The sequence below is a fragment of the Argopecten irradians genome, chromosome 1, assembly GCF_041381155.1.
Source record: "Argopecten irradians isolate NY chromosome 1, Ai_NY, whole genome shotgun sequence".
NCBI lineage: Eukaryota > Metazoa > Mollusca > Bivalvia > Pectinida > Pectinidae > Argopecten > Argopecten irradians.
Window position 1 is genome coordinate 26,017,988 of NC_091134.1, and position 27,152 is coordinate 26,045,139.

The 27,152-nt window shown below is 37.1% G+C and overlaps 1 protein-coding gene across 1 annotated transcript; it reads left to right on the forward strand.

Moving 5' to 3' along the window:
* Window positions 1-7,365: 7,365 nt before the first annotated feature.
* LOC138320370 (cholecystokinin receptor type A-like) lies at window positions 7,366-27,092 on the forward strand. Its single transcript, XM_069263333.1, has 2 exons — window positions 7,366-7,413; window positions 25,273-27,092. The coding sequence occupies exons 1-2, from the start codon at window positions 7,366-7,368 to the stop codon at window positions 26,686-26,688; spliced, it is 1,464 nt and encodes a 487-aa protein (XP_069119434.1). The 3' UTR covers window positions 26,689-27,092.
* The last annotated feature ends 60 nt before the right edge of the window (window positions 27,093-27,152 follow it).

A 27,152-nucleotide genomic window follows, 5' to 3' on the forward strand; every position in this document is an offset into this window, starting at 1 on the left:
TTAAACAATCCTACCTAAGAATGGAACAGCATGGTGTGAAATGAAGTGTTTCTGTTACTATGGAATGAACAGAGGTCATTTAATTGTGAGAATGATGTAGTAAACACAACTTGGCCTGGTAATAGTGGCTCTTTTGCTAAATAACACATCGTTCTGTGTCACAACTGAATTCTTTTTGCATCTCCGTAGTAGCTTTTCAATAATTAGTTTTTTCCGTATCGCATGTGACTAGCCTCGAGGATTTTACGGTATTACAAAGCAAACAGCTGATATCAAATCCTTCTCTAAATGTTCCCGTGTTGTGCGTGGAATAACCTCATTAAAACAACCCATAACATGTTTTAACAATACATTTATGTTTTTGTTAAACAGCTAAAGCCGTGGTGAAATGTGTCAATATTTTTATTATTGGCGTGTTCGTGTTTAGTAGTTAAAGCCAAGCGTCAAGATAAGATAGTAACTTTGTATCACTAATATGTAAATCAGTTAGGGTTCGTTATTCTCTTTGTTTGTTATTGACGAACAAATTACGTTTGATAAATTATTCAATTATCAAACAATTAATAATGACACCAAATTGTTACGTGCACTAAATTTGTGTTTTGAAACAAAAGAACTAATACATAGGGGGAAAAGTATTTTGTTAAGCAATGCAGTACCATAGACCAGCTATATGATTGGATAGGACGATACATGCTGCAAATCTCACACGCAAACACTAATCTCGCTACAGAACTAAATAGTAAATTAACAGAAAACAGAAAGTCCATTGGATAACTGGTAATGTATGGTGCGTTTTGCATACTAAAACCAATTTATTTTATTTTTGATCGGCCTTCAGTTAGTCTCATCGATAAGAATGTAGCAATGTTAACAGTTCGATGGTATCCCATTCGTGAGAAATATCCCTGCTATGTTTAGTGACCAAACGCTTTTAGATTGGTTTTCCATATACCATGGATACGCTGACAGATTTAATATGTGCCATTTTTGTCCTGATCCAAGAACAGTGTTTGGATAGGAAGAAATATGTATGTCAGATCTTGCTATGAACAGCGGGAGTCTTGTACCGAAGCCGACAATTATATCGCCTATCACCCAGCACCTTTAAAGCGCGGCCTAAAACGATTACCCCGTAGTTATAACAACGTTTGATGTAAGCGTTTTCTCTCCACATGCCTGTATACTGTTGACACGCACGATCGGTGTGAATGGCTGTTTTTATTAGCATCTGTCCAACGGTAATCCCACAGTTGCCGAGTGAAGGGTTTATATAATGAAGTCCTGACACATTTTGACGGTCTGGTATTGTGCATCAACTCAGACGATGTGGAATACGTTTGTTTTTTGTTTGATTATTCTAACGACCTATTGACAGCCAGGGTCATTTAAGGACGGCCTTCCATGCATGCAGTGTGTAGCATGTGTGAAGTGTGAGGTGCGTGTTTTGGGAGACTGTGGTATGTTCGTGTTGTTTCTTCTGTAATACTAAACATGCCTTAACATTAAAACATCTTCTTAACGCTGAAAATTATATATTCAAAACATTTGATAATTCTATTACTTTAACAACTGGCATAAAACTGTTATCGGGTTATAATGCTTTAGTGGTTAGTATGTATTTCATAATTCCTATACATGTATATTATTTATATATTATTGCCTTCTTTTGAGGGCACGATGGACTCATAGTGCTGTCGAGGGATGGCATAGTACCCGAGACGGATAGTACATAACGAATTGAAAAAAATGATAGGACAAACAATCATGTACGATCACCAATAACAATTTATTTAAACGAGCGTGGACATGTCTAACGTTTTGAAATGCCATGACCGGAGGCGTCTAAATACATTTTTCCAGGTAGAAATCTTTGAAAATACTCACAGCATATTTCGTTCCCTTGTAAATTCGTCAGCATTCAAGTTTCCAAACCGAGACATTTGTGTTTTGCAAATCGTCGTCCGCACACAGCTTGTTTGCCAGAGAACAGCGCAGATAGCGACAGTGACGTCATTTTCGTCAATATGACGTTCGTAACAAAAAGCGCGACAAACCATAGTCCCGCGGTAAACCATAGTCCCGGGACTATGGCTCAATATTGCCCGGGGGTTGAGCCAATGAAAACGCGGGAAAAAGTAACGTTATGTAGTTGAAGTTGCTCATAATACTTTATTACACAATGTTGAAGTGTTCCTTAAAACTCTATTACACAATGTTGAAGTGTTCCTTAATCCTCTTTTACACAATGCTGAAGTGTTCCATATTACTCTTTAACTTAATACTGAAGTGGCTCATAATACTGAGCATTATAGAATTGGATCGTATTTATCAATTAAATAATACACAGGCGGTCCATAATACTCCATTACACCATATAGTTTGTTTGTCTGTTCAATTAAATAATACACAGGCGGTCCATAATACTCCATTACACCATATAGTTTGTTTGTCTGTTTGTTTGTTTAAATCAACGGTATGTTGCGTGTATGAAATACGTGGTGTTGGGTAACTGCAGTATGTTAGTTTTGTGTCTTATTGTAAAGTGAAAACTCTTGTCCTTTTAATAGTGCTTTATCACTGAAGCATGCTGCTAAAAACACCAAGCTACACATTCCACCCAGTCACATTATATTCACATCGGGCGAACCAGTCGTCCCACTCCATTAATGCTGAGCGCTTAGCTCAAGCAGAAACTGCCATTTTTTTAGACTTTGGTGTGTCTCGGCCAGGGGACAGAGCCCAAAGCATACCTCACAGAGGCGATTGCTCAACAGAAGGCCAAAAGTGATGCAGTGTCAAGGGAGACGTTAGAAAGAAGAGAGTTAGTAAGGAAGAAAAGAAAAGATTAGATATTAAATGTTGTCGCATTTTACGACCATGCAATAGGGGCAGCAGGTACAGTTCTAACGTACCTGCAGGGTACATACAAATATGGTTACAAGTTTCCATCAAACAACACTGAAGTGGTAAGTGTATGGTTTTCCGATATAACGACGATGTTGTTATTAATTTAAAAAAAAAAATCCTATATGATATAACGCATTGCAGCATGGCTCATTATTAGCTCACCGGGCCCGAAATGCTAGTGAGCTTAAGTAATGGCGCGGCGTGCGTCGTCCGTCAACTTTTCACAAAAATCCCTACTGGTCATAAACGGCTAAATAAATTTTCACCAAATTTGGTCTGAAGCTTCCTTGGGCCAAAGGGAACCAATATTGTATAAACGGTGACCCTGGTCCCCCAGGGGTCTGAGGGGCCGGGCCCAATAAGGGAAATATAGCAAATTCTTTTCAATCCTTCTTTTGTAAAATTTGGTCTGAAGCTTTCTTTTGTGAAGGGAAACCAATCTTGTATAAACGGTGACCCTAGCCCCTAGGGGCCTGAGGGGCAGGGCCCGATAGATGAAATATAGTAAATTCTTTAAAATCATTCTTCTTCTGTGGGAATGAAGGATTTAGTCTGACGCTTCATTGGGTGAAAAGAAACCAATCATGTATAAATGGTGACCCTGCCCCCAGGGAGCTGAGCCCCATTGGGGAAATTTAGCGAATTCTTCAAAACCCTTCTTCTGCAGGAAAAAAAGGATTTAGTTCGAATTTGGTCTGAAGCTTCTTTGTGTGAAGGGGAACCAATCTTCTATATAAACGCTGACCCTTGACCCCCAGGGGCATGAAAGGAGGAGCCCAATAGGGGAATTATAGAAAATTCTTTAAAATGCTTCTTCTGTGGGAATGAAGGGATTTAGTTCTAATTTAGTTTGAAGCTTTCTTGGGAAGAGGAACCAATTGGGTATAAACGGTTGAGTTGTTTCCCCAGGGGCCAGAAGGGGGGAGGCCCTATAGGGCAAATATAGCAAAAAAAACATGTGTTGAAAAAAATAGATTAAGTTCAATTCTAAAACCTTCAAGTGGGTAGCTTGTGTTCTTAGCCTGAATCAGGTGAGCGATACAGGCCCACTGGGCCTCTTGTTTTCAGTGACTAATCAGTGAGCTCTCTATGGTTTGAGAGAATGGCATGCATTCTTTAATATCTTTTCTGGGATTAAGGTAATATATAAAATAAAACCCAAAGATACGTGTTTTTGCAAGCGCTTACTTTTTCAAAAAGGAAAATTCATTATAATCCGAGAAGTGTTATTTTTTTTATTGCTATCTGATATGACATAACACTGTACCCTGTATATTTTGTGTTAGAATGTACAGTTAGAGATGGACATATTTTCTCTTGGGCTATATACAAGGCTTATCCAGCTTTCACCATATTACCGTACATTAAGGACTGATGGCTTACTTGGCATAGCCATTTAGTTGCACTAAGTGCTTAAGACAAACCTAATGGAGCTTGGAGACCAACCCTTTCTTGGGAGGTCGGTCACGCTTACGTTTTATTCTATAAAACAAAGCGGTAGTATCCCACTAATGGTGTTACCTAAATACCTGTCTGACTGGAATCCAAATCCCCTAACCAAAGATATTAATTCGTCAAAAAGGAGCAGCGTGGGTCAAGAAAAGCTTACATGTATGCGATGTAAAATTAAATAATATTGAACATATCTATAACATCATCGTTTTAGGCCGGAAGCCGAAGACCAAAGTCCGAGATTTCAACACATGCAGATCTAAAACTCAGTCAACAACTGTTTTTTTTAATCTTGTATCTAAATACGAAAGAATCTCCTTCATTACACATGCATAATCAGAGTGTATGGTAGGAAATAAAATGAATGCAGGGATTTTAGTTTTGAAATAAAATATTACAAAAACTGAATTCATTGATTTGCGATCAATCAAAGATAAAATACTTGACAGTACACAGAACGATAGAACATTGATATAAAACAAAGTGCCTGGTTTTTTTTCTGAATCCGTCTGATTCTCACCACATATATAGGGATTGGATTTCGCTTTTATGTTAACCATGCCTGTATGGAGCAATTCCTCTAAGAATATATTCTATGGGGCGCGGTAGTTTCAGAGATAATTTTATTTAATCAGATCAGAACTTTAAATATATATCCAATTTTGCTAAAAGTTAATATGTAGCGTAATAGAATCTAACATAAAGTATTTGTACTCGGCCACATGTGTGAACTCGGTGACCGTTATTGTGCAGCGAGGCGAAGATGACGCACGCTTACACACTGGAGTTTGCCGAAGTTGTCAAAACACCAATGTTCAAGTAGTTAAATGTGTTTGAGACTGTCGTCTGACTTGACGATATATCATCCTTGGGAGCCATGTAATTATACCCATCGCCATCGATAGATGGAATAACTTCACTTGTGTTCAATGGATACAATGTAATTGTGGTGACGCGTAGCTGTCAAAACGTGGATTACTTGCAGTGCATGTTTTATAGTACACATGATGAAATTCTCAAAGAAAAAAAGACGGGAGGATATGTTTATAACTAACCTCTGTCAGAAGGTCTCACGCCCGTCCATCCAAAAGACTCGATCGTAGGACGAACACAGACACAGAGGTAATGTTTACATTTGACATCTATCATTTTTAACAAAAATGAAAGCACTGCACGTCGCCCGTCGGGATTTTTTTTCTCGTTTCTTTATACAATTGTTAATTTTAAAAATATTTGGATCATATATAAATATAATACATATGTGTATTGTTTACATTTTTCCAAAATTCTAAGAAAAAAAAACAATATACACGTGATGTTGCGTCAAAATGTAAACAAAGCCATGTGTTGTTTTTTGGTGTTTTTTTTTAAAGTAGTCCCTTTACGTTGCATAGAACATTTTCATACGCAAGTTCAAAGTTACCATGCAGTTATGGTAAACAAAATCGGCTAGTACTTGCGTATAGTGAACAAGCCTAGCAAGTGTAAATATAGTGATATGCCGAGAAATTGTGAGTGTTGCGCCCATAAGTTGCCGAATAGTGTCTGATGAATTGTGACGTCATGATGACGTAAGCAGTCAACATTTGACGGGCGCAAATATCTGAAAAGTTTGACTCTTTTTTAGTATAGATAAGTATAAGGAATAAAAAGAAAAGGTATATGTAGATGCAAAACAATTATATTAAAATATTGTCAGTTTTTGGTTCGGAATTCAACACATTTGCACCCCATCTAAACTTTGAGCTCAATGACATTTCTTTAATTAATGATTTTCATTCACAGTTCTTTGAGGTTAACTTCTTCAAAATGAAATGATAAATGACCAAACCAAACTCATTCCGTTATATGGTGTCTATTTAAAGGATATGTGCAGCCATTTTTGAATGAATGAAAAAAACAAGGCCCATCCAACAAATCGCATAGTTTTTAGTGCTATAGGTTGGTTTTGGTCGTGATTTACGGGTAGTGTCGACAACAGTTCAAGATAATGAGCTTGGCGGTCATGTGGTCTTATGACGTCATAAATGTATTAGTCCGAATTGAAGAGTTTAACGTACCGTGACGTAATCGTTTCTGGGTATGCTGGTGTATTAGTCCACGGCTTCACAGTTTATAACGTATACGCAGTGTTATATACTATTTAAATCTCTGGTATACGTTAGGTCTACAATATGTGTTCGAGTACATGTTTATTCTACCTTTATGATATAGATTTTACATTTCAAACAAGTAAATCTAACTATAAATTAGATAATAAGTCCAATGTGATGATGATATCAAATTATGGTTCTGATCAGTCTGAATAAGGGCGTACATGTGAATGACGGATTCTTGATTATTTCAAGTATTTATATATAGAGTATATTATCTGAATTTCTGGGTATTATCAAGAGTAAAATGACAAAAATAAGCAAGAGTACATATATAGATATCGCGTACATGAAATTTTTGCCGGTAAGATGGAGACTTATCGAGGAAACAATAAAATGTGGACGGTGGGCAGTTCTGTTTATATTGGAGTTACGGTACCGAACGTAAATCGAAAAGTCATATATCCATATGTTGCCTTCCACTTTACCCTGAACATTTGATTAAGCAGAAATACATCTACGATATTTTTATGTATCTTTCTAAATTATAGTAGACTATATTTGAATTCAAAATACTTTCATTGGTGATCCTTTTGTATATTATACTTAAAATCCTTACTAATACCTTTGAAATTATGGAAGATTGCTGCATGAATATGCCACGATGTTGTAATTACAGTATATTGTACTTGAGTTGATTATTTTTTAAGATTAAATCTTAGTTGAAATAGGTCATTTTTATGTCATCTAACCCTAAGGGTCATGTTTCGTTCGTCGTCGTGCGACGTTCGCCGTGCGTATTTTACATTTGGACCATCTTCTCCAGTTCTACCAGTGTGATTTGGCTGAAACTTGCCTAAAATGATCCCTACAAAGAGTTCTTCTTTTTCGGGTCAATCCGAAATCCAAGATGGCTGCCACAGCCGCCATATCGCAAACACATTTTGAACTTCTACAAGTGAGTTCGATGATTGACGCTTAATTAATACGTACAGATAAATAACATCCTGGTCGATGTACCACATGTTTTGCATCAAGCAAATGGATGGCTTAATATATATCTATATCACTGTATCTTATAGTATATCGATTGAAATTTGAAAGAGATCGCACCGACTGCAAAAATAGTGTTTTTAATATAAGAAAATGAAATTCATTCTACCATATGTAGAACAAATATTTATCAATGAATTTCAATATAGGTATCGGTCAGCAACATACCATAAATGTTTGTAATGATAAATCATCAGTGTATGTACGTACGTTAAGTATTATATATATGTATACGTAATTGAAAATCATTTTTCTTTCTATAATTGTTGACTTAAGAAGTAAACTTCATTTGACACTTTCAATAAACTTCGGAATTAATAAAATATCACAAAGATACAAAAATGAACATATACATGTATATATTACAGGAAAATTTCATTATCGTATTTGCTGCTGAACTCATTTCATAAACTTTCTGTGTGAATTTTCCTTTAGAATTACATGAAGATACTTGCAATTAGAGCGCACAATTTAAAGTATTTTGAACATTGAATTCCACACGTTTACTTATTTATATTCGAGCCAAATCATTGTACGATTAACTTCCCTGATAAAATCTTAGAAAAACACCATATCGACTATATAATTTATATAAACGTCTGTAGAAGTGACAGCACATTATCTATAGTACAGCTATAAGCCAGGACTATTATCACGCCACTTCCGGTTTAGGGCTAGTTTTGTTTGTTTGTTTGATTTCTTTAACGTCCTATTAACAGCCAGGGTCTTGTAAGGATGGCCTCCTATGTATGCAGTGTATAGCGTGTGTGAAGTGCGAGTTGCGTGGTTTGGTAGACTGCAGTATGTTCGTACTGTGTCTTGTATAGTGGAACTGTTGCCCTTTTTATAGTGCAATATAACTGAAGCATGCCGCCGAAGACACCAAGCAACACACCCCATCCGGTCACATTAAACTGACAACGGGCGAACCAGTCGTCCCGCTCCCTTTACGCTAAGCGTTAAACAGAAGCAGAAACTACCACTATTAAAGACATTGGTGTGTCTCGGCCAAGGGACATAACCCAGAGCCTTCCTCACAGGGGCGAACGCTCAAGGCCGAAATCAGGCAGTGCCAATGGAGGCATTAAGAAAAAACATAAGATTTTAAATTTAATCGCCTTTTACGATCATGCAATAGGGGCAGCAGGTACAATTCTAACGCCCTACCTGCAGGGCAATTTAGGGCTAGAAAATATCCATAATCTGGCGGTCAGAATATGTTACCTCGATATCGACGGTTGCCAGGTTATTCCGGTCGCGCGTTTCTATACGTGCTAATAAAGCTATTCCCAGCATAAAATGAAATTATCTTTTTTGACTGCACAAATCCTTTAAGTTGTGTTAGCTGTAAGCTCTAATCAACAGCTGAATAGTTCTCAAGTATGGAAAGGTTTCCGCTTGTTGATAACGCCGTTTCACCAGTCATAATCATAAGGGACGTGTTGGTTTTGGAAGCCTATGAAAAGCCATATTTGTTCAGGATAATACAAAAAAACACCAAACAAACAATACAAGAAACACTGCTCTTTGACAGTCGCTTGGCATCATTGGTATAATACGCATGCATGTATCTGCTGTTTCATGTTTCTTTGACACGATAGATCAATTCAAATGCTGAAATATTTGCTCAAAAGAATGCTCCAAACATGATTTTGTTTTCGTTCCGTATGTATGTTTATATTGCATTTTCAAACCATTAACTACATAAATCAGTAATTCTAAGTGATGTTTCTATCTTTAATTTCTTTTCTTAATTTATAAATCAAAATATCAAAAAGGTTACAGGTAAAGATTTGCGAAACAAACCTGCAAAAAACAATGGAAGGGGTAGGAAGGGTGTAAGTACCACATGTACCCCTTGGTACGGTTACTGGACGTTAGTTAATCAATCAAGCAAACATTAACGTGCACTAGGCAACGCTATTTTACAGGTTTTTGGTAAATTGATGTTGGAATTAGTAGAGCGACATACTAAACAAGAGACCCATAGGCTTTAACGGTCACATGAGTTCGTTTAGAATGAAACAAAGACATATAAACACTAAGATACCGGTACTTGAAGTCGGTCAGTGATTTTATGAATTTAACTTTTAAATTTATGAACAGTATTTGCTTCCATCAAACCTGTGAACTCAGAAGATTTTTTTGAAATATTGAAGTCATTTTGACCCTGTTTGGCCCCACCTCTCTGGTCCCCCAGGGGGTCAGCGAGGACTGATATGCATGTTAAAATACTATATCTTAGGCTAATAATTCTAGTAAAGGTTGACTCATTTCTTATGAAAACTGAGCAAATAATCTTCATGAATGTGTTTTTCATATATAAACTAAAGTAAACTTGACCCCTCCCAAAGGGGAAACGTGAGACTTAATTTGAGGGTCATATAATTCACAATTTTCATAAAACACGTTAAGACCTTTCCACCTCTAAAGAGAATTTGATTCTACCATTTTCAGACTTTTTAAGTTTTCGCCTATTTGCTAATTTTGGCCACGTCCCTTTGCCCCTACAGGGTCGACCAGGACCAATATGGATATTATATTAAAATGCTATCTCAGGCTAATGATTCTAACCAAGTTTGACTCATTTCCTTTGAAAATGGATAAACAAAATGCTCATAAATGTGTTTTCCCTATATAGACTATAGTAAATTTGACCTTCCCAAGGAGAAACAGGAGACCCCAGAGTTATACAATTCACGATTTTTTAAAGGACCTTTAAACCATCGACGAGAAGTATTTAATCCTACCATTTCCAGAATTTTAGGAAACGGTTTTTGAAGTCTTAGCTTGTTTGATCCCTTTTGACCCCGTCCCTAAGGCTCCTGGGGTCAGTCAGGAAAACTTTGTTAATATGATTCAATGGCCAATTTATACTGATAATTCTGACAATATTTGACTCATTTCCTGTTACAAATGACCAAATAATTTAAAAAAAAGTGTTTTCCCCTATATAAACTATAGTAAAATTAACTCCCTCCCCAGGGGCAAACTAGAGACCCAAGGGTCATATAATTCACACTTTTTATTAAGAGCATAACGACCTTTCTATCTATGAAGAGTAATTGATTCTACCATATCTGTGAGCGGAGAAGAAGATTTTTGAAATTTTAGTCAATTTTACCCCTTTTGGCCCCTCCCACAGCCTCCTGGGGGATGGGAACCATATAATTCACAATTTTGATTCGCATTAGAAGGTTTGTGGGAAATTTCATTGAAATTGCTCTGCAGTTTTGGAGAAGAAGTCTAAAATGTAAATTGTTTCCGGACATACGACGGACGACGCACGACGACAGACAAAAGGCGATTAGAATTGGTCACTTGAGACTTCGACCCAGGTGACCTAAAATACACTTTCTGATAAAAGCAGGAAATTTGGCATGCCAAGACTACCAAAACAATTTTTAAACCGCGAGCCATCGAAAAAATGTATCTACTACGGGTATATCTCTCGAAATGACCGCTATTTTCGTTGTCGTAGAGAAGTAATGGCATTCCTGTTTATGCCGATGTTGTTTTGGTAAATATAAAACATTAATATCGCCATTAAAATTGAGCTTGTATACATCCGATGACTTTCGCTTTTAATCTCATTGACGTTTCCTTTAATGTAGCATTGTAATCAAAAGGGATATAGTTATATAGTACATTGTCTTACTAGATGGGCTTTGCAAAAATTATTTACGTCATTAGCAAGTAATGCAATGCACATATAATTCAGAAAATATTCCTGAATAATCGCAATCTCCTCCTAGAGGGACCGAAATTATTATTGGGATAGATTAAAAGAATAGGAAAGAAACAAGGAGAAGTTACTCTAATAGATCAGAAGAAGTCGCATTACGTTATGTTGTACTGCACGTCATGTTCAAGATACTGACTCGGCCCTGCAGGTAGGGCGTTAAATTTGTACCAGCTACCCCTTTTGCATGATCGTAAAGGGCGACTAAATTTAGGATAATATCGTTTCTTTCTCCCTACATTAATTTTCTTCCTAGATTCTGTCCTCTGGCCGAGACACACCAAAATCTTTAAAAGTGGTAGTCTCTGCTCAGCATAACGGGAGTGGGACGACTGGTTCGCCTGTTGTCAGTATAATGTGACCGGGTGAGGTGTACTGCTTGGTGTCTTCGGCAGTATGCTTCAATGATATAGCACTATAAAAAGGCAACAGTTTCACAATGCAATAAGACAGAACACAAAGGTAAGGCGTTAGAATTGTACCTACTGCCCTTATTGCATGATCGTAAAAGGCGACTAAATTAAGGATCTTATCTTTCTCTTCTTCCTAACTGACTTGATCTTTCCTAAGGCCTCTCTTGACACCGCCTCACTTTTGCCCTTGAGTTGAGCGTTTGCCCCTGTGAGGAGGCTCTGGGTTCTGTCGCCTAGCCGAGACACACCAAAGTCTATAAAAGTGGTAGTTTCTGCTCCTGCTTAGCGCTCAGCATGCAGGGAGTGGACAACTGGTTCGCCCGTTGTCAGTATAATGTGACCGGACGGGGTGTGTTGCTTGGTTTCTTCGACGGCATGCTTCAGTGATATAGCACTATAAAAGGGCAACAGTTCCACTATACAAGAAGACACAACATGAATATACCGCAGTCCCCCAAAACACGCACCTCGCACAACATGCACGCAACACACCGCATACATAAGGGGCCGTCCTTACATGACCATAGCTGGTAATAGGACGTTAATCAATCAAACAAACAAATAAACCACAGTTTCTCAAAAGATGCACCTCGCACATATACACGCAACACACCACATACATGGGAGGCCGCCCATACATGACCCTGGCTGATGATAGGACGTTAATTAATCAAACAAACAAACAAAGTTACTGACTACAATAAATATCTAAATGCATACCTACTAAGTACGCATGAGCTGCGGTGGCAGTACATCCACTGTGTACCAGGGTAACAGGGGTTAATGGGTACGCCATCAGTTCCTTCAGATCCAACTGCAAATGCTGGCATTGAGACTTCACAAACAGCTGGAAAGCAATATTGCCATGTTGCTTTTACTTGACCACATTGTTGTTTGCAGTGGTTACTTTCATCATCATGTCATCAAGGGTTTTCAGTTTCAGGTTTTTTATTGGTTCGAAGAAGTTTTCATTCTTATTCAGTCCGTCTTTGATGAAGGCTTCCTTTGCCCCTTCCCTGCTGTTTCTGATCTCAGAACATCTGATATAGCTAGATTCAGCTCTAGATGATAGTCTGAGGAGCTTTCCATTGTCTACGGCCATGAAATTGAATGATTTCAACTGTCTTGTACCTCCTTTTTCACTACTCAGGATTTCCGCAGAGCAAACATTACGATGTGTTGTTCAACTTTTGATCCTCTTTTGCACGTTTCGCGATTCCTGTGGATGCCAGAATCACCGATGTCTCTCCCGCCGGCAGATCCGTCGCTCCTTGGTGTCAATATAACGAGGAAGTATGTGAGGTACCGGGCGTTGCACAATGCTCTTTACAGCCTGCACAAAAGAGGCTCTAAGTTCTGTCTGCTGACACACTATAAAATCAATAAAAGTGGTAGTTTTTTCTTCTCCTTAGCGTTCATACGGGGAGTGAGACGATTGGGTCACCCATTGTCAGTAGTATGTGACCAGGTGGGATGTGTTGCTTGGTATCTTCAGTATCATGATTCAGTTATAGAGCACTTAACAGCGATAACTCAACCCTCGTGAAAGATTTTGACTAGCCAAAATCTTTCCCGAGGGTTAAGATATCCCCGTCCACTTGACAGATCCATGTTTGATTAGTTTTTTCTTCCATACTTGACAGGGTTATCCCGCTGTTGCTATGGAAAAGATCAATTTGTCTTTTACCCGGGTAGGGAAAAGACAGCTCATACTAGACACTGACGTCATCAATACATGCGGCGACCATTATGCACAGCGACGTTCTTCACCGTTTCTCGTTAACGTATGTTAGAAAAAGAATCTTATATGAGCCTGCCGGATGGACAAGGATATTTCAACTCTCGTGAAAGAGTTTGAACATCAACCCTCAGCAGGATTTGGGATTGACCAGCCAAAATCTTTCACGCACTTTCCACCTGACAGGCCCAAGTGAGATCCTATTAATCAAGCCTGTGTGAGATGTCTTTTCTCTACCCCAGTAAAATACACAGTATTTTCCCCTAACAACCGAGGGATAATCCTGTCAAGTATGAGATAAATTGTTATCTTGAAGTAAAATAAGATATTCAATGGTGGAAATGGTGTAAAGTAAGTAAGTTTTGAAACATAAGATAATTACCAATTCGCCTGTTCCTGTTTTGATAGAGAAAAATACCATTTCGTTAGTTTGAAAGCTCACTAGAAGGTGACTCCCTGTTGCAATATTGTCAGATTTTCTTTGTAACATAACCTCAAGTGAGCATAACGATTTGTATTTTTTAGATTAAATGCAATACATGTACATACCATAATATATTCTGTCATCTAATTGGGCCTACCTGAATTAACGTTTACATACATTGTATTGTATATAAAGGCTTGCAAGAAGTGTAATATACAGTTGTACTTTCACCTCAGATAAAGCTTCATCTTTAGAAAAAATATAGTGTTTTTGAGTTTATTTGTATGTAAGGCAATTGTATCATTATATGTACACGTTTGTTTAGGAGGACGCCTTATTCGCCAGTAGTCCGCGCCCATGTCTGCCGTCTAGATCTATTTAGCTAAACCTCGGATATATCTGTTATTCAGAGACACTACAAGAACATACCGAAGTCTCCCAAATAACACGTAACACATAGCACACATCAATAGCCGTCCTTACATAGCATATCTGTTATTGGAATGTTAATACCCAGGCAAGGTGTTCACGTGAATTTCATGTAAAAACTTTCAATTTAGGCGTATGTCGTTTCATTCGTAAACTTACATTTTATTTTGGTCAATAGGCCTTGAAATACTCTAGTCGCCATTGAGTTTTATCACATGCAGCACCAATGAATCGACCAGAAACATGTAAAAAATATGTCAAATTAGAAAAAAAAAACTAAACGTCTTACCCCTCTCCCATGTATACCTAAACTTATGAAAAACAAAGAGAGAACAAAGCTTAGTTTAACATATTCTTTTACAACCAGTGATAAATATGTGCCCCTAGTTAAAAGCAGTCACTTGGAAAACTTCCAGAGCTTTATAGATCCAAACCGCATTATCTTGGATACGACACGTGTTTAAATTCAATATGTTCTTCGTCGCGAGATCTAAGTGTATTTTGGTACATTATTTCGTCCGGGTATTTGTTGGTTTTACACAAAATCCAGTTACATCCGTTAGGTACATGGTAGATGGTAAAGGGAAAATATAATGGAAGTCTAATTGGGATCATTGGAAATAGATGTATGTTGGAAACAGTTTACCAAGAAATAGTTTAGTTCTAGTTTGCTGTATGTCATCTCAATAACAAATGACTCCATTAATGTCACGTGTTTGGGGGAACTGCCAAAGATACTTAAAAAACCTGTTCACGGCTTTGTCATTGCACCGCCTAAATGCAGAGCGCTAAGAAGAAACAGTAGTTACTATTTCCACTTTGTACATCCAGCCCAAATCTTAAAGTAAGAAAGTGTCAATGGAGATTAGGAAGAAGTGATTCTAGTACATGAATGTTGTAGGTTTTACGTGTCATCGTTACCAAAACAGCTAAACAATTGTTTACAACATAACCGGGACGGTGCCATTCAATTTTCTTAGCATTTCACCTGATTTTGTATTACAGTGTCATTTAAGAATATGTCAGTTTTTGAAGGTGGGTAAAAGCCTTATAATCCGCGAATAAACCATCAACGTATGGCCAGCAGCTGCTATCGGTTCATGGCGGCTTCACATCATCCCTTAACAAGTGGTGCTCTTTCATTCTATGAACACTCAGTAACTAATGTCTATTGTATAGGACAGTGAGATAACGTGAAAAGAAAAGAAAGAAACAAATATCAAGAAATGTGATATTAAATAGATATTGAATATTGAATAACAATCTGATTAAAATACAGAACCTTATAACCACTCCGTTAAATAGAGAATCTGACAAAATCCCATAGAGGTCACGTCCAGATGACCTTTATACCACGTGGAGTTCATACCAAATTCATTTTCTACACCTTGCCACATCAACTGAAAACGATATGTAGTCCCAGAATACATATACAACTAGCTTTGTTGTGCCCCTTGGGCGCGATGACTACGTAAACCAAAACTATTTCGTCCCCTGAAATTCACTGTAAAAATTTTGCAAGTAGCAATTTGATTGGTCATTTTCAAAGGTCACCTGGACATGACCCCTAATGGAATTTTCTCAAATCCTCTTATAAAACGTAGTGATAAAAAGGATCTGTATTTTAATCAAATTGGACAAAACAAATGTTTGTTGGTGTTAATGTGTTTTAGTCAAACATAATATCACAATTGAGAATGTCGTTAATACATAGAACAAAAAGAGTGTAAGCTAACCACTCACGCTGGGGTTACATCTGTAATACGGACAGTATGCATACGTAGCACCTGCCGTTGACACGTGTGGTTGAAGACAGCTTAAGTTTCCCCTCGTGACATTGATGCCGTTCACCACTCTCAAGTTTATATGTAGGAAAGCCGAAAACGTTTATATATGTACATAGAATGCAGTGGGCTGTCTGTTAAAATCACATGGATCAATACCTTACTCAAGCCAAACCATAAATCCTGCGGAAAGTATTCTTGATTTTTTTTATATCTTATAACTGTAAAATTACACACGTACTTGTAAATGGAACACCGAATGCTGTCTCAGGATTAAATCTGTTCCCAGATAAACAGCCTTATTAATGGTGTATGTACTGATTAACCCCAAACTATAACGAAACTCTATGAAATTAGCATTTCCTATAATGCCTGCTCGTCGGTAATCGAGGCATCTCTGTATGAAAACCACATGGCGTATATAATTTAGGCGGGTCTCAGATTTGAAGATTCGTGGTTCTGCATGACAATAACCATGTAAATTAGCTTGTTGTGAGGTTAAGAACACAAATAAAGACCATTGTGACCGTACACTAAAATCTACATAGCGAATTTTTCAATGGTTGTAATGATGTAGAGTATGAAACTTTTGTAATTGAAGAAACATATAGATTCGCCTGTTCCTGTTTTCAATAGCCGAAAATGTAATAAGGCTCTGGGCTATGTCCCCTGGCCGAGACAAACCATGGTCTATAAAATGGTAGTTTCTGCTCCTGCTTAGCAATCAGCATTAATGGAGTTGGGCAACTTGTTCGCCCGTTGTCGGTATAAAATGAGACCGTGTGGGGTGTGACGCTTGGTGTCTTCAGTGATGAAGCACTATATAAGGGGCAATTGTTCAACTTTACAAGAAGATATAACATGAATATACCGCAATCTCCCAAATCACGCACCATGCACTTCAAACACACTACACTGCATACATGGGAGGTCGTCCTTACATGCACCTGTCAGTTAATAGGACATTAATTAATCAAATAAACAAAGTCTGCGTAATAGCACAAAGCCGCACCGAATACCATGTAATGGTATTAGACTTGAATGTGACATCTTCGTCACGTTAAAAACGTTTTACAAACTTTGGCGCATTACAAAAACAAACAAGCTAAACCATGAAGTAATCATACATTGTATAAAGCGCTATCGCATGTACATAAGCATCCATGCACAATAAAAACAGATTTAAATGAATGTGATTTGTTTGTTTTATTATATACAACGCTGTAATTGTTTCGACGATCATAAACACAGTGCTTACCAATGTCAATGTAGCACGACTCTCAGGAGTAAATAAACACAAATCAAATAAGAAGACTCCTGTTTATGGATTACTAATTTGTGTTACCATTTCGTCTATCTGTAAATCTGCACCATCCACTTGGAGGGGAGTTTCGTAGTGCAAATAAACTGGGATGTTTTTTTTATCATTGAGAGATATTATTGATATGCTATCTCGGATACACAAACCAAAGCGACATTAGAAAATGGTGCCTGTAAACGCTTGCCCGCGTCTACACTGGCTTATGTATCAGAGAGCTCATCAATTGCTAGGACTGGTTCGTATCATGTACCGCATAATCAGCACTACTGGATCTCAACATGTACCCCGCAGTGCGTAACATTTGTCAGATAGTATTTAGTAGATATTTTTGATTTATAGGAAATATGAAAATGTGGAAATCTTATGTATTTTTTACCATTTGCCAATCATTTGTACTTGAAATTAATGATAAACTTGCCGCACGTCACTTGAAATAATAACGCCTTATTCCGGTATTGTTCTACATATTGCCCTTTCCTTCTACCGTGTTTGTTACAAGAAATTACGTTTACAAAACATATCCTGGCAAACTTTTTCCTTTATTCTATGTCTTCATTTTTTTCTTCTTACCTGATACCATTTTTACCTTACCGTACCTGAATATAATAAACGCTGTTGTTATTGTTTTGATGTTACGTTTAAATGTATCGTCATTTCCATGGCTTTTGCGAAATAAACAAGTTTATAAAGATGTTTCATTGTGTTGTGCATGGCTTAATTATAAATATGTGTATACTTACTGTATATAGAGCAAAATCACTTTGTGGGGGGGTGCTTTGAAGAACGAATGAACCAGTTATATTTCCCGCACATTTTAATAGAACAGTAAGTGGTTGTTTTATAGACATGTGTGTCTCCGTTAGGATTAAATCAAATATTCAACCTGAAACTTATTTTTAATAGAATGCGAAATAAGGAATGATTGTATCATTGATATCTGATTCAGTCTCAGTTACAGTGGAAACAGTGACACTCGCACTTAAAAAAAACAACAAACAAAGCAACAACAATTAATTTGTATTAGCGATGTCACTGACAAACACCTGATCCTGTTGCTTTCATATTCCTTCAGAATTAATCTTTTTACTGCCAGTGACATGGATCAGATTTGATATCGTTCATTAAAAGTTTTCATGATTAATAATGAACAGCCGAGGAAAGAATATGCCTGCTGAATTCGTCATGAAATTCCGTTGTATAAGGTGTTATCGTGTGCATATTATATCCGACGGTCACTAATGAGCAAATCACAGACACAGCATATAAGAGTATCCAACTTCATTTGCGTATTGGTATATTGTTCCCCTATAGCTAGCCGACAGTAGATAGGCTAGGCTTCTGTCATCTGGCTTTTGAATTTATAACAATGGCGCTTTCATTTTCTGTCAAGCGCATATTGGGTGCTTTGTTAGATGTTTTAGACATATCAAAAGTCCATTGAGTTAGTTTTAAATGAATAATACTGTTAAAGACAATCTGTTAAAAACAAAGGCCTGTGTGAACTAACAAAGATTTACTCACACGAAAACAGCGCCGTCAGTGTTAAGTTACATGTCTTGTAGCATTAGCCTTGCAGACGTGTCAATCGTAATGGCCGCCAAAGTATTAAGTCGACGGTATTGATAAAATCGTACATAGTTATAAAATATTTTTTAAGACTTTTTAACACATATTACAGCGATCAAATAAAAAGTAAGACCGCCATAATTAATAATGTAATAATTTAAAAATGTGGGTTTTAGCTTTGTTTGCTTTAAAATGGTGCTAAAATGACGCTAAAATTAAGATAGTAACTGTTTTAAGTGTGATTGTCCTAATCAGAGGTTGATAATACTGCAGTCATTTGCTGAATTATATTTGATTAGCTGTGAACACATTTGTGGCGGTCTAGGACTGTGAATTCGTAACACAGATATGGGGGTCTATGAATTCGTAACACAGATATGGTGGTCTAGCTATATGAATTCGTAACACTGATGTTGCAGTCTAGAGCTGTGAATTCATAACACACATGTGGAGTTCTAACTATGTGAATTCGTCACACTGATGTTGCTGTTTAGATCTATGAATTCATAACACAGATTTGTCGGTCTAAAGCAGTGAATTCGTCACACATACATGGTGGTCTAGCCCTGTGAATTTGTAACACAGATGTGGCGGTCTAAAGCTGTGAATTTGTAACATAGATATGGCGGTCTAGAGCTGTCATTTACACAAATTTGGTGGTCTAGAGCTGTCAATTCGAAACACAGATATAATGGTCTAGCTATATGAATTCGTAACACTGATGTTGCAGTCTAGATCTAGAGCTATGAATTCATAACAAAGATGTGGCGGTCTTGAGTTGTGAATTCGTAACACAGATTAGGCGGTCTTGAGCTGTGAATTTGTAACACAGATGTGGCGGTCAAGAACAGTGTATTTGTAACACAGATGTGGCGGTCTTGAGCTGTGAATTTATAACACAGATATGGCGGTCTAGAGCTGTGAATTTGTAACACAGATATGGCGGTCTAGAGCTGTAAATTCGTAACACAGATGTGGCGGTCTTGGGCTGTGAATTCGTGATACAGATGTGGCGGTCTAGACATGTAAATTCGTAACACAGATGTGGCGGTCTTGGGCTGTGAATTCGTAACACGTAAATTAATGTGAAAAAGTTTGATCATAATTAATAATAATTTCTTTGAAGTTATATGGTCTGTGACTTGTAGTTTTGGCATAGAAAAAGTATTTAGAGTGTTCTACATATTTTTCTCCGCCTCTATAAGTTTTAAACTTTCGATATTTACCGAGTTTTGTAAAGTTCGTGATCGCAAATTATTAAACAATTGAATTAAAATTTTGATTTTTAACGTGTACACGTTTCAAATAGCTCAGAAGTATCCGAACTGTTCCTATCTATTCCGATCTGTACGGGTATTGCCAATATTGACCACGTGATACGGCTGTATGATGCCATTCGGTTTTCCGATATTACCCGAAAGTTTGAAACATGGTGTTGACTGTGGCGATTCCTTCAAAACGTGTGACATTTCATGCGACATTTACCGCAATGACAATAGTATATTGGTGCTTTCATGGATCTGGAACATCATATTTAAGCATCCATGCTCACACATTGAATGTTTTATGAGAGTTTGTGATGTTGAAAATTACAAGAAATACAACTTTAAACAACACTGATCGACATTGCTCTTCCTCCGATATAAGTTGGTTCACTACTGCTTTCGGATTACTCGTGAGTTTCTACATAACGGAAGTGAGAGCTGACAATGTAAGTGGGGTATTTTCTTAATATATGTTATCGATCACGTGTGTATTCATCAAAATATACTCCACCTAGCAACAGCGGCTAAAATCACATTTTTAGTAAAACAGTTACTACTGTTGGGAAACGCGATAATTTGCCTTCCAAATTTATCCTACACAATAATACAAAGTGTTATGAATAAGACAATTGCTGGTCCGTTTCAAGAAAAAAGATGTCATCAGTCGGGCTCTCGAAAACCATGGTGCCATTTACAAAAATGTAAAAGAGGTCACTTTACAATGATTTATCAATAAGTGTGAAAATGCATATGAAATGTGGTTTTAAACATCTGCTTAGCTTCTCGGTCTTACTTATGTACTCACTTTCTGGAACATAATTCGACAAACTATCAATTCGCAAAATTAAACGTATTATATTCAAATTGTGTATGTCAATTAGTGCATTCGTAACAACCCGTACACTTTTCATATTCGATCGCATGTAGTTTTTACCCATAAATGGCATTTTACATGACATTAGACAGTCAGGAAACTGGAAACTTCCTAGTAATGGATTTAAACTTTCGTTTCACAATATAACATAGGCGGTATTGCAGATCGTAGGACGACAAATGGCAAATAACCGATCATTTTGCTTCGATATAGGAAGAATTGCAAGTGATTATTAATATTTATGCGATGAATTAAAAGCGGAAAGACAATTTTAGAGTTATATGTATATCATTTACTCTAGGAAGAATATTGTCAACACCCCTCCTATTCATACTAAATACGGTATTTTATATTCGTCCTGACCATCAAACATTTTTTTATGTTGCTTCGACAATCGCAACATCCGGTAACCGTACAGAAGAGTTCGCACACTGGCATTATATAGTCAAAGATCTCCTTGGTGCAAAGGGTCAGTCGAATTCGGTCCAATTTTGGCCGGGCTCCAAATGTTTTGATATATTCTAGGACAATAGTGTGTGGTCAAATGTCAATAGTGGTGTTGTGTTTTATCGTGGCAGTGTGTAAATTACTTGACCCGCGTGGCTTGTTCTAATAGTCAACCCGTGTCCTGGTTAATATAAAATCTTTATAAATGACTGGACCAGAAATCGATTTAGAGAAAGAACTCCCAGCATTTTGACTATCAACACGAGTTATATTGTCTATCATCAATTAGGACATGGAATACCAGCAGATTATGTTCATGTTAATACAGATAAAAACATTATGTATTGATAGTATATTAACCCACAAAATAAATAGTGAAACTCATAAAATTATAAATCTTCGGAATTGTACATGTTTTTGTCTTCCGAATTAATTATACAATTACCATGCATTTAGTTTCTTGTTTTTTTTCTTAGAATTTTTTTGAAAATTAATGAAGCGATAATCTGATCATAATGAATTTGAAATATGCGTAATGACCCTTATTTGAATTCAAAGGCATTCCTTTTACTGTAAAAATTGTGTGGATGCATTCATTGTCAGCAAAATATGCAAATCAAAATAGTCACTAAGGATGGAATGCAATCGTTCTAAAACCTAATAATTATTTGAAAAACAACAGTTATAAAATATTATTTTTCTTTAAAATCAGTACTTTAACAACTTTCACACATATACATTTACTTTTTCCTTTGCTTCCATTAAATGCGCCTGTTAATTTAAGATACAACTAATTTGAACAGCGTTTCCCTATGCTCTAGAAACTTTCCGTATTGGCATCATGAAAGATAACTAAATTTTGGACCATACGTAATATAGCCACCATCAATGGCCTTCTCCCTCAATGCTGCTTTGGGATTTAAAGGATCTTTGAGCAATACACCATATTATTAAAAATGTATGTGTCTGCTTCTCTTTGCTGCTAAATAGAATCAGAGTATTACATGTTTGTGACCAGTTTGTTTTGTTATGTAGTACATTAAGGAAACAAGGTGAAAGATGAATAATGACACCTACATACGATTGCGTCAAAAGCAGACAATTTCCGACCAGGCCGAACACACTGTATGTAGGAGGGACCATCCTGGAGACTTTGGCTCTTTCAATGTCAACAAAATTTTATTTCAATTGAATCGAAAATGGATTGAACAGCAAGCAATGCCTATGTATGTTCATTTCCTAACCTTTGCTGTTCACAGAAACTACAAGAAACTTTTTTTAAATAACATCGCATATCCTTTAGTAAACGTCGAAAACGAGCTAACGAGTTACTTAACTGTGAAAAATGAATGGAGATTGTAAAACAACAATCAGATTATTAGAATCTAGACCTTGCTACATGGAATATTTCCTAGTATTACGTGGAGACTATAGCGTCATACTCGGTAACCTTGTAACGTCTACAAAATTAAACTACATTGATGACATCTTCTTCAAGATTATACTTTATCCATTTTTAAAAGACGGATGTGGTTTTTTTCATCTTCGTCTAGACGGAACGGATAATGATATAATGGCACCCTAGTCCTCAAATGAAAAATAATATCAAGGATTTTTTGAACTAACAACCAATATGGCTCAATTTGTCTGGCTACCGTTTTGAAATTTAAAATACGCATATCACATTACTTCAGGGCTTTAGTGAAAAACATGTCTGCGATTAGAAAGACATTTATCAGCAGTGGTGATCGGAGTCATCCCGAAGTGTTGCCTAGCCCTACATGTACAACATCTCTGATTTTTTACAATGTCTGGTTTATAAACACAGCGAGTTTCGTCAGATAAGCTGTGATTAGATTAATTCCATGATGTATTACGCTTAAGCTATGAAATAAAGTTGATGCATTGTAGCACCGTTATCAATGTCTGATAGTCCTTTACCTAGATGCGATGTATACTTCAATTCTAGAATCGCTGTCCAGGTGTGATAATCCATATGTCTTCGTCAACTGGGCCATTTAAAACATTCATGTGCGTTTTAAAATATTTCCTCTCCATAAAATTGTGTAATTATAGTGATTTTGTCTAGCTCTCCAAAAGCTACCGTCACAGTTGTATGTAATTACTATCATACTCTGTTTAAGAGTATTTGATAAATGTATCGAGCATGGACTACTCGACATTGGTCCGTTTTTGTATCCTATGAACATTGATAGCGTTCCAAATATCACCCGTAACAACGCCCTTTGCTAACTATCAGAATTAAAACGTTTATCATCTGCATTATTTAACCAATTACTCCGGTTGAAATTGTGGTTTTGGATTCAATTGCTTATATTCTAATTACCATCTTAAATTACTTACCTGTAAAATCAACATTTCTCACTCCCTGTTCGGTTAGTCATGCTTTCACAGAATTTTTTTGCCAAGAGTCGAAGTTTGTGTTTCAAATTATACATGCGTTGGATGAAGTTCGTTACTGTGGATTGAACATGTTTTCAATTGTGCCATTAAATAACCTATATTGCTATCTTGGTTAGGTACTGATTATTATCTTATTTTAAGCGCATAAAGTAATATTTTCAAATAGTCCAACCACTCGCTTGATACTACGCATTTAAAAGTCTAGTCAAACGAAATGTATTCACTTTGCTACCACTTAATGACACTTTTTTTGATGTGAACAAAGCGCTGTCAAGACTTTTAAGACAATATGTGAGACCAAGCATTTGATTTACATCATCAAGACAGATAGTTCGACCAAAGAAAGGACTAAAATATAGCATCTAAAGCTGAAATTGGCACACCCATATTACAAATGCTTTTGTACCGTTGTCACTACATCTCGTTGCATGTTCGGAGCAAAGCCTAACAAAAAATAGTAGAAAAACCACGACATGCAGTTCAGTCTACACACGTTGTCAACAAGGTTTCGTTGAAAGAGACAATATTTTTTTGATAAAAAATGTCGTAAATTTTTGCTAAAGCCTAATGTCGTCGCAATAAATACTTTCCTGCAAGGGATTTAAGTCTGTAACATGCAAAGACAGAAGAAATAGTGGAGTCGTTTAGCAAATTGATAAAACTACAGCGGAAACCCTGATAACTGCAGTTTTTCTGTTGTTTAGGAAAAAATGTTCTTAAATGACTCCGGCTGTTCATAGGCCGTTAAACTAATAAAAGTAACTGATCGGAAATGGATAAAATTTTCATTTTCTTCGGGTCTCATACAACAACGGTATGCCAAATTGATAAAATGTTCTCCGAGCAATATTGACATACAGGCCTGTTGCTTGAACACCAAACGGCCATGCCGAGAAATTAATAAAAACCTAGCTCAACTGGCCATAGCGCGGCGTCCGTTTTCCGTCCGACAAAATTTTCTCATGAAAATCCTATAAATTGTTACTCGTTCTACAGTTCTGGATTGAAACCAAACTTAGCCAAAAATATCATCGGAAGGGGAACAGAGTTTGTATAAATTTTGGCTCTGGCCCAAGGGGACAGGAGGGGCGGGCCCTAATAGAAGTAATACAGATAAATTCATTAAATCGTTACTTTTCATATAGTTGTGCTTGGATTGTAACCAAATTTTGCCCAGAAAGGGGGGGGGGGTAACATAATTTGTATAAACTTTGCCTTTGATCCCCTGAAGGGGAAAGAGTGGGGCCAAATAGGGAAATTAGAGGTTTATATTGGAATTCCTTCCGAAAAGAAACAATGAACCTGTATTCAGAACATTACTTTGCGTTGCAAACCAGGTGAGCGATACAGACCCTCTCGGCGACTTGTTTTCGGATTATTCACATAAAACCATCAGTGCTTCGTTAACACAATTGTTTTATTGCACGTGTCTATCATCCCTTTGTATAATTGATTATGTATGCTTTCTCTTTACAGACATTGGTGACGAACAGAGGATGGACAATATCACAGACTACACTATTAGGTCCATAGAAGAACATGATGACTACCCAGCCATTCTCGTCGTCATGTGTATGCTGAGTCTATTCAGCGTAGCGGGAACTATTGGAAATGCTTTGGTCATTTATGTGTTCTCTAAGCAACGTGACAAATCTACTTCGACAATGTTTATTCTTACGTTGGCCGCTACAGATTTCTTCACGTGTTTAGTTATTGTACCCCATACAATTATATGGGAATACTTAAGTAAACGAATGCAGTTTGACGCCATATGTAAAATATACCATTTTCTTATTACATCAAATGTACCGTTTTCTTTCTTCATTATGGTCGCTATTGCCTTCGACAGATATTTTAAGATTTGTCGACCATGGACGCATGCTATGGACCCTCCGGTGGCCAAACGTGTCATTCTTGGTCTACTGATCTTTGCGATGTCACTAGGAATCATACCTTTCTTTTCCTATGGCATATATGAACCGCCAGCCGCTGTAAATCAGACATTAGGGAAGGCTGAAGGTGAGCCTGTTGTCAGCAGCCATGTATCATTCACTACGGCAACTTTTATAAATTATTCTATGTACGACTCGGAACCAACAGAAACATCGTCAAACGCCGATGCCACGAAGCCCCCAGAGTATTATTACGGAATGTGTGTAGCATCGGAGACATTTATTAGCAATCACGTGAGGATGTTCTACCAGAAAATATACGCCTCCCTGTTTTTAATTGCTTTTATTCTGGTCGGCATTCTATATGGACTGATTTTCAAATCTCTGATATCACGTCGTGCCAAGAAATTGCAAAATTCAATGTCAAATGGCAAAAGTTCAAAACTACAGGTCAATCAAACATCGACAGCAAGCCAAACGTGTATAAGCAGTTCCCGCTTAGTAACAAACGAGGAACAGAAAATGACAAATGATCAAAGTAACGAATCGCTTATGCCTCAGAAAAAGCCACTGCAGTCCAGCAGGGAAAGGGAGCGAGAGAAAATTAAAAACGTAAGGGAAAAACAAAGAATGGCGAACATTAAGACGGCTGGTATCCTGTTCATTGTCACAGCTGTATTTATCGCGGCTTTCCTGCCAGCTTGGCTCATGGCTATACGTATGATACCGGCCTACATGGTTCTGTTTTATATGTACTTTAGCTATAATGTAGCCAATCCAATCATTTACGCTTTTTTCAATCGTGCTTTTAGAGTGGAAATGAAGAATGTGATACACTGTAAAAAGTCGTCGCCATTTTAAGGGATAGCTGGAAATTATTTACCATCTTTAAGCTTCTACCTGTCCGAATTTATCTATATTTCAACGAATGACGTGTACTATAAAACACTGATCAGTGTCATCGATAGTGAAACTTATTACATCGATATATGTGTATCGAGTATCATCATTTATGTACAATTAACAGTGGACTGTTTTCAAGGCATGTTGTTTGGAAATACATTTTGAATCAAAGATGGTATGATTTTTCTTTCACAATATTGTGTCGATGTTTCTATTCGATATCGTCAATAAGAGCAATTGCCAATATGAATCGAAAGAAGAAAATTCATCACAGAAGAGACGTAACGTTGCCAATGGTTACTTTATCCTGTCATACCTTCTAGTATCGGGGATGCCTTATTGAGTCGAGATAGTGTGTCTGACAGTTTAGTTGACCATGTTGCCTTTTTGTGTTCGACTTATGTTTATTTCAAAAACCATGA

Excerpts from the sequence above, each read along its gene's own strand:
- LOC138320370 (XM_069263333.1), top strand. The coding sequence starts at position 7,366 with ATGGCTGCCACAGCCGCCATATCGCAAACACATTTTGAACTTCTACAA. Across the intron at positions 7,414-25,272 it reads CACATTTTGAACTTCTACAA|GTGAGCGATACAGACCCTCT; the intron begins GTGAGTTCGATG and ends GTTGCAAACCAG.